Source organism: Oncorhynchus tshawytscha, linkage group LG19 (genome assembly GCF_018296145.1).
Source record: "Oncorhynchus tshawytscha isolate Ot180627B linkage group LG19, Otsh_v2.0, whole genome shotgun sequence".
Taxonomy (NCBI): Eukaryota; Metazoa; Chordata; class Actinopteri; order Salmoniformes; family Salmonidae; genus Oncorhynchus; species Oncorhynchus tshawytscha.
Window position 1 is genome coordinate 11,323,941 of NC_056447.1, and position 13,887 is coordinate 11,337,827.

The following is a 13,887-nucleotide window of genomic DNA, read 5'->3' on the forward strand; positions in this document are numbered from 1 at the left end:
GCCAAAATATGAAGTACACACGCAGAAGACACTATTTCCGTACTTTCAGGCCCATAATGCAATTCTTTAGGAAATGGGCATGGCTTCACATCGTTTCCAGATTTGAAGAAAACATGCAGTCGAAGTAAAACCATAGCGGATACAAATTCATTGCTTTAACTAATTATGACAAATGTTAAGAAAATGTGGAGCAATGTAATAAAGTAATGACTTTCCAAATAAGTTACCTTACACGTTATGTTGGCTGACAATTTGTTAGCTAAGCTGTCCTTACGAACAACCTAGCATATCATTACAGAAGTATGCACTGGTATGTTCTTAGCGAGCTTCCTAACGTTAGTTGGCTACATCAAACTTGCCAGTATATTAACCATAGACTAACTAACCAACGTTTACTGACTTCATTATTCCTGTCATTCTTAGCTTACTAAATGGTATAGTGGTTGCGCGTGTCGTTGCGCGTTCACAATTGACATCCGGGTGCTTTCGTAAATTCGCTCTGGCCAGCTACTCTAATTTCAGAGCATTCCCATCTGAGTGTACTAGACAGTGCAGAATAATGAATTTACAAACGCTCAACACCCCTTGAATATGGCCGGTGTCAGTAAACGTCGACAAAAAAAGCGTAATTAAATTGTTGACAGCAGCACAGTCACAGCCACAAATTGCTCTGGATAACATGAAAACTGCCTAACCAGCTCTGCTAGGGCAAGTGAAATTGTCAGAATGGTCTCATTTGTGTCTGGAAGTAGCTAGCCAACGTTAGCTTGGGTGCTTGACTGCCTTTGTAATGTCAGAACAGTCAAATCAACCAGACTCCTCAGCCCGAGCAAACCGCTCTGAATTTACAAAAGGAGAACGTTCTGAATTTACGAGCACACTCTGGAACTCCAGATTGAATTTAAGAACACACCCGAAGTCGTAAAATGTCTAACTAGTCATTTGTTATGCTAACTAGCAACAGCATCAACTTCCGGTAGACATGCAAAGAGCTAGTACGCTCAACTGAAAGCATACTGTTCGTTTACAGTATACTAAAATGAACTAATAGTATGTAGTATATACTCATTAAGTATGTAGTATACAGTATGTTAGTATGGGTATTCGAACACAGCTAGCATCTGTGGTCATTTGCATGACAATCGTTACACTAAATTGCATAATCGTCCCAGCCCTAGCTTAGAGTTAACTTTCTAACTAATAGGCTATATTAGAGATCACACTTCTCCAATTATAATGTGGGGAGGTCAAAATAATGAAAAGCTATCGACCAAATCTATTCATTTTAACATGTTGATTACATGTCCTTGCCATTATTCACAAGACAAGCAATGGGTCACCGGTTTGCCTGGGCAAGAAAAGGTTGAAGACCCCTGCTTTAGTCTAAAATAGTGATGAATACACTAAACCATGTCACTACATGACTGGTGTTGATTTTCATGACGTATTCATTGTATTTCGTCGAGGCCATTATCATTGGCCATTTGATCTATCCGGCAGCACCAAGGCTGTATATAAGGGGTTGTGCTGCTCAGATGTGGGTGATGTCTGATAGGATACTCACTGGGTGAGCCTGCTGTGGAGGTGTTCCATGGGTAAAGCTTCCCGGAGAGGCTGGACGGGGGGGATGGGCATACGGTAAGCCAGACTATTCACAAAGAACAGGAGGCGCAGGAAAAGATGAGGTTATGAATTAACAAAGCTGACTGACTTCATAACCCTGTGGTGTTTCATACCATAGAAGGAAGAGAGCAATGCATAAAGCAGGGTTGTGTTCATTAGGCACAAAACTGAAAAAAGTAGAGTGAAATGGAGAGGTACTAACTGAATGCTTCCAATAAGAAACACTTGTTTTGGTTTTTCATTGCAAAACGTTTTGCTGCGTGCCCTAATGAACATGACCCAGGGTAGGTGGGCTTTACCTTGGCAGCGGGGATCTGCACAGCGAGGGAGGGGGTAGGCAGCAGGCCTGCAGCACAGGCATGAAGTGTCTGAGAGTGCATGGGCCGTAGAGTACTCTGAAGCCACCACAAAAACACAGCAGAAAAAGATTAAGGGCCAGTTACGTGCAAGATAACCACAGATGACCCGCTCACAAACTGAAATACAGTACACTGCTTGTGATCAACCTCTTAAATGCATTGTTTAAACACTATGGTTTATAACACTGTTATATAACCATATCATCCTGTGTCATGCCATTTTGACAGTCGATATGGGGCCCAATGAACTTACAGAGTCAGTGAAACCAGATTGTTGATTAGCATGTTCAAGCTGCTTCTGTAGAGGGATCCCAGCACTGGGGATTAATCCTGGGGACAAAAAAAGATAAAATGGTGAACAGAGAAAAATTGAGTGAAGCAAAAGAGTAGTAAGTGAGTAGTAAAGTCAGCACACCCATCCCAGTGTCATTACGCATAAACCTTATATGAAATGTGCCACAATCCCAAGTGTGAGGCCTACAACAACCTATAGACATTATTAGACACAGACACACAGGTGTAAGGTACCTGGCTGAGAGGTAAAGTGGCTGTGTACAGCGTAGCCCTGCTGCTGGTGAGGCAGGTACTGCATGGCCTGGAACGCTGAGGCACCTGGACGGGGACGGCATTAAGGAGCGGTTTATGAGTGAAGCACGCACACAAACAGCATACACAATAAACTTCTCATTCTCATAATGACCACAACATGGTCACCTTGAAAAACAACACAAACCCGACTGCTCCCATATCTGTTTGTCAAACATGTTTGGCTTAACAATGACCATAGGAATTTGCAAACCAGAACAAAAAGATCTGGGACCAAGCTACCAGATACACATTATATTAGGCTTTCAATGTCACATAGACAACACGTCTCTCAAATAACAATTAAACTGAAAGCGGTTACCTCTGAGCTGCGAGCTGCTGGCGTAGCTGACAGGGACATGCTGGCTGGTGGCGAAGGGAGAGGAGTGCTGTGCCTGGGTGAGCTGGCCGTAGGGGCCATGGGCTGCCTGGCTGGCTGAATACTGCCCATGCTCGGAGCCCACGGAGCTCATCCCTGGCTGGCTCTGGTAGTGACGCCCCTGTCAAGTAACATACAGGACACGTTTTCACACACATTCAATGTACTATAAGTCGCCTTGGATAAAAGGGTCTACTAAATTCCATATACTATTAGTAGATTACATTCAGGCCAGACCTAAATTAAGTAGAGAACACTTTATAAAATCAGGGCATATTGGGTCCCCATTCGTCAGTCCTCAAGCCACTGAAGTCCTAATTATAATCAACAGGAACAAGTGCCTGCTACATACACTGAGGGGCTTGAGGCCAAGTACTGGAAACCCTAGTATTTATGAAATCTGCTCACTCACAGGAAGGACAGGGGACTGGAAGAGCTGTTTACTGCGTTCTCCAAGCAGAGCAGCAGAGCGGCCATGACTCACTTGACCTGCTGATCATTGATATAGAGAGGAGGGTAACATGGAGAGAAAGATACACAGAGGGAGAGAGGGAGGCTGGTAATGTGCATAGTACAACTAACAGTATGTGTGTATGGACAATTACGCTTGTATTATATCAATCAGTGTGAATTACCTTGCATGCTGAGCAGATGTTGTCCTGAGTGGATAGCCATGCTGGGCTGGTACGTAGCAGATGTCAGGGTTGTCATGTCACTACAAGAAAATATTGGGGAAAGAAAGTAAGATCTTGTCCATAGTCACAATGTGTGAGTATAGTAACTATGTTAATGCTAGTTTATCAGCAAATAGGACTGACTTTCATATCAAACACCAATAACATACGTAGGTTGCTGGGGAATGTGTTAGCCTGGTGGTGCCAGATCTGTATGTGCTGTATGTATGTGCTTTCAACAACAACCATAGATGTTTGCAAAACAGCCCCTGCAGATCTGGGACCACCAGGCTAGGGATGTGATTTTTCAAGACCTCCAGAGCCTTTACCTCTGTTCTTTCCTCCGTCTCTTCTCCTCCTCATGGAGCACTTTCTTCAACTGGAGGAAGAGCTGGTGTTTCTCTTCTTGTAGCCCCTGTAGCTTCTCCCCCATCTTCATGATCTAAGGGAGAGAAAGAGGGACAAAAATAAAGAGTAGTTAAGTAAGAGGAACCCCGAAAGAGAGAGTGAGGCACTAAAGAGCTCAATAACTCACCTGCTCTTTCGTCTCATCTAAAGACATTCTCTCTTCCACCTCTTTCTTTCTCTTCCTTTCCTCCTCCTCCTTCTGCTTCTGCTCCATCATTTTGTCTACTTCTTCCTCCTCTGTGACACAAGGTTGGGTGAGAGGGTTACAGAACAGGAAAGGGGGATACCTAGTCAGTTGTAGAACTGAATGCATTCAACTGAAATGTGGATTCTGCATTTATCCCAACCCCTCTGAATACGGGGAACAGTGGGTTAACTGCCTTGCTCAGGAGCTGATATCAGCGTGTTACCTGCAACTTTGTTGGAGTTTGCAAACTACCGGTGTCATTGGGTAGAGAGGGTTCTTTCTTACCTTGTCTCTTGCGGTCTCGCTCTCGCATGATGTGTTTGTGCAGGGCGCGTGCCATGGAATTGGACAGTTTGGGCCTCTCTAGTAGAGCAGGCATGATGGTAGGAATTGGTGGGGCCAGCTAAGAACAGACAGATTGACACAGGATGAAAGTGAGCACAATAATCACCACTGACATATTGTATGTTTACATCCATTTACCTACCACAGTCCTTCATTAATCAAACAACAATACAATGCTCAATCAGGCTGTTATGATAAAGTCCTTAATAATTAGATCACAACAGCAGAAATGGAGCGAGAGCTTAGGACTACAAGGTTCTATCTGCAAAAACATGATTGAGATAACTGGCTTTAACGTTCCGATCCATCTTTGGTTTCAACAGTTTATGCAATTTTTTTATACTGTATTAATTTGACCTTAACATTAATTAGGGGTATTTAGAGTACTATATAGGTCAAACATTGAACAGAACAAGGCATGTCAATAACTCAACTTTGACAAAAATGCTGATATAACTATAAAGTCCCGAACTCTCGAAACTTTAACCTACATTATAATAATATATTCAGTTAGCTAGCCATGTCCAGAGCCAGCTAAAATATGTCTAACTAGCTCAACTGTCAGTAGCTACACTTTGAAAAAGCGGTGATATGTGAACATTTCCATACAGCAGTTACACAGTAGTATAAATAATAGTGCTGAGAATTTCAGACCAACCTTTCTGTGGCGATACTTCAATTCCCAACTTGGAAGACAACACATCTTCTATATTTCCATGTCTAGTAACAGGGGGTTTGTTTGAATTTAGAAAATGCTTGGTTATTAAATAAAATAATTGTTTTTCTCCATGAAGTAATCCAACAATGCATACGCCACCATCTTGTCTATTTAAAATCTTTTGTCATCGATTGAGACAGGTGGGTGTCCCACCCCAAAGTGCTGCATGTCATGACACTAACCTGTCTCGATCAACGATCAGATTTGACATAGAAAAGATGGCTGCGTACACATTGTTGGACTACGAAATGGAGCAACATATTTAATAATAGAGTATTTTCTCAATTCAAACGAACTCCCTGAAACTAGACGTGGAAGCCTAGAAGACGTGTTGCGTCTTCCAAGTCAGGAATTTAAGCAGCTGAGGAACGCTCAACTCTGTTCTCTTATATCGACGCAGAGTTGAGTATTGATGACTGGACGTGTTTATTAAAAGTATGAATTTCATCACCCCACGGAAGGACTGCAGTTGTACCGGACAAACGGGAAACTCTTAGGCCTACCTGTACCGCTATCAAAAAATCATAATCACATCCTCGATCTACCCTATTTAAGTCTAATAATTACCAATTATAACGTTAGTCAATAATACATTAGTCTAAATTGTATCGCTAGTTAGCTGCCACTGGCTAACAACCCGTTAGAAATATTACGCGTTAGCTAGCTTGTATTACTTACAAGCTGGCTATGTTACCCTGTAGGTAATCTCACACTAGCAGTTTAGCATTAACTAGCGATATTGATTTGAAAAGTCAGTGATCTGTCTACTTTTAAATAACATACGCCAAGGCTGACTCTATAGTGAGCTAGCTAGCTAAACACATTTGCAAAGCAAATCCCGATTTAGCATCAATAATTCAACGACAGTTTAGCTAGCTAGCTAAACTGCACATACTCGCATATCTAGCAGTCTTGCAATACAATTGCGTGGAATCCCCTCAAAACGCACTTTTTCCTTGTCAGAAAATATGTCTTTGTTAGGCTGGTTTGCAGGTAAAATGTTAAAAAGCCCAATGTTGACACAAGTTGGGTGTATTCACTAGGAACCCAAACTGAACAAAACGGAAGAGGTCTTCTTCTATGGTGTTGTAGCGGTCCGCAAACACACGTTAAAGGTGCATGACCCCGTCTTCTTCTTCTTTGAGGTTTAACGGCGGTTGGCATCCAAATTGTTGCATGACCGCCACCTACTAGACTGGAGTACCTTTATACTTTGCTATAAAAAATACAAATAAACAAATGCCCTATCATCTCTAACACTACACACAAAAAAAATAGAATAAATAAATACAGTTAAAATTGCACCACATTACTCTACTATTTAAATATATTTAGTCCTACCACATGCCAACAACTTGAAAGGATGGGACATCACCACAAAAGCTCGTACAGGATAACTTTATATATCCTAACATCACTTTGTCTGGCAAAGGCTCGACATCAAAACTCACTCTGCCACCCTGTCTGCGTCGCACCAAACAACGAGCATCACAAACACTGCTGGATTCTTCCACTTCAGTTGGTTAACTTTTACATTTACTGCTACCCCAGTTATCTCTCCTTTCAAAGGCGCCCTATTCTTGCCCCCATTAGTTTATTTCGGAGCGCATTCTCCCTCTGACCAGCAGAAACACAAACAATTGTCACTTGTCCACTTCTGGTTACCCTCAATGATTCCACAGCGCTCAACTCTGTTTTCACCCACCCTGAAACCACAAATGGATCAGCCAAAAGGCAAGGGTCCACTTTTTCCTAAAACTTTACTCCTACTGTCAGACTCATCTTTATCCTGACCCTCGGTACAAGTCTCCACTACACCTAGAACCTCTGATAATTCACCCTCATTCACTTCCTCTTCAGCTCACTCTGCTTACATTTTCTACCATTCTTCAAACCAGGTCTATTTTTCCCGCCATTTTTAACCGACTCAAGCTCACCCTCTTCCTCCCTCTCTCTCTTAGACCCCCACTTCCAAGTAAACGTCTCCTTATGATAATACTGCACTTCTCCTGACATACATCTTGTTCTTGCTTTCTCAAGGGACGCCATTTAAACGGCTGTCACAGTCTCCGTACAATCAGCACGAACACCTCGGGATGTAGCACTCAACAGTTCATCCCACTTAAAATGCAGCTGCTTCGTCTTGATGTTCTTCTTTATCAAAAGCTACCTAGGCGCTTTTCAATTTCAAACAAACGCTCTCTCCGTCTTTCTTCTCCAATGTGCTCCTTCAACGTCCAAAACACTCCTGACTTGGTGTATGACGCCAATTACTGTATGGGGTGAAAACTGTAACTTTAACGCAGAAAAAAAAAACATACTCATATTATCCCAATCAAAATTAAGAAAAAACACTGTCAGTTTCAAATGTCTTCTCAGATCCCTACACAGGCGCTGGGGCCTGAGACGGGGGGAGCATCTCCCGACAGTATTCCCTGCAATGTTTCAGACGTGAAGTCCTGAAGATCCAATAACCTTTTGGCCACTTTCACAATCCAGTTTCTCCAATGTTTTTATTAGTTTGTCCTGTACAATTAATCACCTGTGCAATAAACGCAGCAAAATCCACCTTCTTCACCATTAGTATTTCAGGATATTTTATCTGATGAACGATATCAATAGGCTGCTGGTCATCCACTGCCAGAGATTCATCATCTCTACTCTCTCCAACAATTTTCACTGCCTCCGCATAGGAAGCCTGCTCGACAGCCCTGGGTCCTCGCTACTTTGACCTCCTACACCCTGACAGGGCATTTAGGGAATTCTGGAACATGATTCCCATCACAGTTGAAGCATCTGGGGCGGCAGGGTAGCCTAGTGGTTAGAGCGTTGGACTAGTAATTGAAAGGTTGCAAGTTCGAATCCCTGAGCTGACAAGGTACAAATCTGTCGTTCTGCCTCTGAACAGGCAGTTAACCCACTGTTCCTAGGCCGTCATTGAAAATAAGAATTTGTTCTTAACTGACTTGCCTAGTAAAATAAAAGGTAAAAAAATTTTTTTCTAAAGAATAATCCTCAGAGTCTTCAACACCGAGGTCTCCCAAATCAACATCTCTACTCATGAATTGTACCAATCAGAAACTGCTATTTGTTTCCAGATTGCTTTTTTAGCTCCATTTTTCTTTATTACCGTCGTCCAGTCATTCTTACCAACTTCATTCGCACTAAACACAATCAAACATTGCATATGAATATTAAATATCACAGTACTATAAAGCTCACAAAACCATAAAGCCTACCAATATGGAGCCACCATGGAGGGACCTTCCTGAGATTATCCAATAGAAACTCTAGTTTTCTGTTTGGGAGTAAACGGCTTCCGTTATAAAACGTTTTGCAACTGTTGGCTGTGGTCGTCCTCTAATGAATACACCCCTGATACTGTTTGTTTGTGAGGTTGGCGAGCTTATGAATGTTGCCAAATTTAACAAAAAAGCAGAGCAAATTTGACAATTCCAGAGCCAGAAATCAGCATGTTGTAATCCTTTGTAGCTAAGCCAGATACAATTTATTGCCATCTCCTCAAAAGTATAACTTGGAATCGTATTAACGTCCATTGTGTACATTGCCCGTGCGTTAACAAGTTAACAATTGGCTATGCAGTGCATTCTCTGTAGAATCCCACAAGAAGTGAATGGGAGTCAATTGGGCACTAGCTCAAAAACCCAGCATGAATTACATTAAACAAAACTCAACATTACAAATATTTTTCAGAGAATATAGATAATTAACTTGTTCTTAATATCGTACAGCTTTTAAATTGTGTCATTACAAAATAGGCATGTTTCTCAACTCATACCCAGGGGTGTAGTGCTGTCGGAGTGCGGAAGAGCAGCGCTCCCTCACCCTTTTCAATTTGAGAATGCACAGAGCTGGTAAAACTATTTCTGGGAAAGGTATTTTCAAAAATTAGAAATAAATGCTATTTAATTACCACAAAAATTCCATGAAAAACAATAGAATGACAAACCAAATAAATATGTACATTTGCAATCTAGAGATAGTTAAATGGTTGCTTGTTTCCTGTCTTCTCTCTGGCGGTGGTGAGAATTATGAACTATAGGCTGTGTGTGCACTGCGTAAACCCATCGGAGGCTTGATCACTTTGGCCAAACAGAACGTGTGGGAAAAAATATCCTAATTCACTGTGTGTCTGCCTGGATGTTCATAAAACTCCACGAACCCTCTTGTACAGTGGAACCCAGAACTTGGTTATGGCGAGACCATTCTGCTGAGGACTCCCAAACCAGAATGGCCACCGCAAAGCCCAAGGAGCCTCTCTGAACGTCGCTGTAGCCCTGCTTGTTTAGTTTAATTTAGTTTATTAATTCAACCATTTTAATAAACAAGCACACATAAAACTTAAAAGCCATACATGCACATTAATAAAATCATCGAGGATAACACACAATAAAGTCCGGGACTTATTTCCATTGTGGTCCTCTTGAGACAAGATGGCTAGACAAGATGGAACACAGTATTGCAGTAAAATAATACAACAAGAACAGAGAAGAAGAACATTATCTCATCATTCCAGTTACATCATAGGGGTTATTCATATGGGCACAGAAGACATCAAACATATTTTTAAAGCTGCCCAGAGAGGACGTTGTTTTTATAGGCAGAGGCAACTCATTCCATTCTGAGGCTCTAGTATACAAGAAAGTACCTTTCCCAGCATTACTCCTGAACCTGTATAAGCACACATCAGCAACACCTGATCTGGTGCTGTGATTGTGTGCATCCCTAACATGAGAAAAGTAATCCCTTAGATATCTGGGCGCAGGACCATAAATACTCCTGTAAACCAAACCTAGTCTAATGTGGGACACCCTAGCCTCAACAGGCAGCCAGTTTACTTCCTGAAAGCAGCTCCTCCCTATGTGAGTACGTGGACTCACCTTCAATACTACCCCGATCAACTTATTCTGGGCTATCTGGAGCTTACCCTTCATAAGTTTAGATAAGCCCCAAACCAGGAAGTACTAGCATAGTCAAGATGGCATTGAATGAGGGCTGTGACTAACACATTCATGGAGTCCTTATCAAGCAGCTTGGACTTTCTAGCCAAAAACTTAATCCTGGCATTAACCTTCCATAGCACTTTTTGGCCATGCTCACACCTCCAAAGCTTCCATCAAGGATACATCCCAAGTAGCTAACAGAGGTTTTAGTAGTCAGCACCTCACCCCCTAACTCCACTCTGATTTCAGACCACCTACACAATTTAGGTCTGGATCCAAAAATAATTGCTTCAGTTTTCCCTAAGTGCAGAGATAGCTTATTATCTCCAAGCCATTTGCTAATGTTAAGCTCTGTGCTAAGTATGCTCTCCAACATAGTTTTACTTTTGTGAGACACCAGAAGTGTAGAGTCGTCCACATAAAGAAAAGACGGCAAGAACAAGCATTTTTCATATCGTTAATATACAATAAAAACAGTAGGGGCCCAAGCACGCTGCCCTGCGGAACGCCACAACTCATTGTTTTTTCCTGAGACAGTGAACCATTAACCTCTACTACTTGCTCCCTTCCTGATACATAGGACTTTACCCAACCTAGAGGGATACTGCTTAAGAGACAGTGGTTAACTGTATCAAAGGCCTTCTGTAGGTCAAGCAGTACCATTCCACAGAGATTTCCCTCATCAATCTCTTTCCTGATGAAGTCAGGCAAGTAAAGTAGACATGAATCAGTGGAGTATGTTTTTCTAAAACGCGACTGAAAATCATACATTAGACCCTGTTTGTTAACATATTCATACATTTTCTCATGAACAATTCTCTCCAGGATCTTTGATATTACACAGAGCATAGATACTGGCCTATAATTCCCAGGGTCAGACTTTGTGCCTTGTTCAAGAGAGATTAACAATATGCATAATACAAGGGCCAATGTGCTCAGCAGAATCTATTAGAAACCTTGCAGGAATATTACCCAGGCCTGTGGCTTTGGAGCATTTAAGCCCTGTCAGCATACTGACTATTTTGGCTGTTGCTACCTTTGCAAAATAAAAATATATTGGGATATTGGGATATTTAGTCTACATTGGCAATTGGTTGAGACACAGGGCCCATTCTATCTTGGTACTGTATGTCAGGGTGGGCAATTGGAAATGTGAATTGCACCAAGTTGGAGGTAATAATGCATTTAGGTTATAGTTTATTGAGATGCATGAATACACCTCACCAAAAGCTTGATTTTATGGTTGTTTTAAATTCAATTTCCTACAATTCTAAATAGTAATGATTTAAGTTCACTACTTGGTCAATTCATTTGATAGCATGTTTAATCTATGCAAATCAATTATATGAATTGATAGTTCATCTCTCTTGTTTTTATTTTATTCTATAATAGGGTGTATCGGAACCATGTGTTCAAGCTAGTCAAATCAAAGTTTATTTATGATACAGCATAAGCTTAGCTACACAATACAATTAAATGCATACTTGCAATATATCTGTCCTTGCAAACAGTGCAATGATATTAACAGGGGCACAACTTTCCCTGGGGACAGGAGGGACAAGACCTACAGACTTGATATCATTGGCCACTTTAATAAATGGAAAACTAGTCACTTTAATAATGCCACTTTAAGAATGTTTACATATCTCACATTACTCATCTAATATGTATATACTGTACACTGTATCCTTCACTATCTATTCTTTACTGTCACTGCTCATCCATATATTTTATACTTATATATTCTCATCCCATTCCTATACTTGATTGTGTGTATTAGGTTTTGTTGTGGAATTTGTTAGATATTAGGTTTTGTTGTTGAATTCTTATATATTACCTGTTAGATACTGCTACACTGTCAGATCTGGAAGCATAAGCATTTCGCTTCACTCGCGATAACATCTGCTAACCATGTGTATGTGACCAATAACATTTGATTTGATTTGAATTTCCTGCTGGCCCTGATTGGTTGTTTTTTCATGGGGGGAGGAGTGTGGCGAAATCCTGCACGGAGCCTTCACCGTGTGTTGTCACTTTAAGAGCGCATCAGCAGTAAGGAAGGAGGATATAAAAATAACTTTATGGAACAAAAGGAACATTTGTTGTGTAACTGGGAGTCTCGTGAGTGAAAACATCCGAAGATCATCAAAGGTAAACAATTAATATGATTGCTTTTCTGATTTGTGAGCAAGCTACCTGATGCTAAGTGTACATGATATTTTGTCGAGCGATCGATAAACTTAGACAAACGCTTGGATTGCTTTTGCTGTAAAGCATATTTTCAAAATATGAGATGACAGGTGGATTAACAAAGGGCTAAGCTGTGTTTTGCAATATTGCACTTGTGATTTCATGAATATAAATATTTTTTGTAATATTATTTGAATGTGGCGCTATGCAATTCAGCGGTTGTTGATGACGATTATCCCGCTACAGGGATGGGTAGCGTCAAGAAGTTAACGGTTATGTGTATGGCAACAAGATACCATGAGGCCATTCCTCTGTGAAGGATTACAGCTCTGGTAGTGAGTAAAGCCTTAATTAAATTATTCACGACATTTGGGTTACCTAAGGTGGTACAAAGTGATCAAGGTACCAATGTCCTATCAAAGCTCTTCAAGCAGGTGTTAAATTCCTTGTCAATTACGCACCGTGTTTCAAGCGCATATCACCCAGTCTCAGGGTGCGCTTGAATGCTGGCACCAGACACTGAAGTCTATACTACGTAAATATTGTTTGGAATCTGAGAAAGATTGGGATGAGGGAGTTCCTCTAGTTTTGTTTGCTGCTTGTGAAACTGTACAGGAGTCCCTAGGGTTCAGCCCGGCTGAAGTAGTGTTTGGTCACACAGTGAGAGGACCAATGAAAGTCCTTAAAGAACAGTTTTTGTCCCAAGAGTTGTGTGGGGGAGATGAGAATGTGTTGGACTACGTTAGTTGCTTTCGTGAGCGCCTACACCAAGCCTGTGCACTCGCAAAAGAAGCTCTGTCTTCCTCACAGAGGAGTATGAAAAGACACTATGATTAACAGGCTGTTTCTCATCGACTACAGCCGGGTGACCAAGTAGTGGTGTTATTGCCTGTTCTAGGATCTTCACTGTCAGCTCGTTTCTCTGGTCCTTATTTCATTGAAAAGCAATTAAGTGAAACTGATTATGTGCTTCAAACTCCTGATAGACAACGCCAATCTCGTGTGTGCCACATTAACATGTTGAAAGCATACCACACCCGACCCATCACCCAGTTAGTTCAAAAACAGCGGAAGGCACTACTGTCTCCTCTGCTTCTGCTGCTATGATAGTGGGCTGTCATATTAATGATGTTGATGGAGATGGATTGGAGTTGCGCAATACTCAGCAGCAGTGCGTTAGATTTCCCAACTCAGAAATGCTGCTGTCTCTCCAGTCAGGTCTGGTTCATTTAATGGACGGACAGGCCGACGACGTAGTGAGGCTGCTACACTGTTTTCCATGTATCTTTAATGACGTTCCTACTCGCACAAACGTGTTGGAACATGACGTTAATGTTGGAAATGCTGCCCCTATCAAGCAACACCCATATCGTGTCAATGCTTCTAAGAGGAAGATAATGAGGGATGAAGTGAGACATTTGTTGAAGAATGACCTGGCTACGCCAAGTTCAAGCC

At 41.5% G+C, this 13,887-nt stretch overlaps 1 protein-coding gene across 9 annotated transcripts in view; it reads right to left on the minus strand.

Annotated features, from left to right (window-relative positions):
• The window catches only part of LOC112218366 (G protein pathway suppressor 2), a 35,664-nt gene that overhangs the window by 8,245 nt on the left and 13,532 nt on the right, over nt 1-13,887 (minus strand). For 3 of the 9 annotated variants that reach the window (XM_024379090.2, XM_042301356.1, XM_042301358.1), the window contains exons 2-11: nt 4,501-4,618; nt 4,156-4,265; nt 3,950-4,062; nt 3,582-3,661; nt 3,359-3,438; nt 2,890-3,067; nt 2,511-2,594; nt 2,236-2,312; nt 1,923-2,018; nt 1,565-1,648 (exon numbers count right to left, since the gene is read on the minus strand). In XM_024379090.2, the coding sequence (XP_024234858.1) occupies nt 1,565-1,648; nt 1,923-2,018; nt 2,236-2,312; nt 2,511-2,594; nt 2,890-3,067; nt 3,359-3,438; nt 3,582-3,661; nt 3,950-4,062; nt 4,156-4,265; nt 4,501-4,618 (1,020 nt within the window). The other 6 variants (XM_042301360.1, XM_042301359.1, XM_024379095.1 and 3 more) reach the window with 5 other exon arrangements.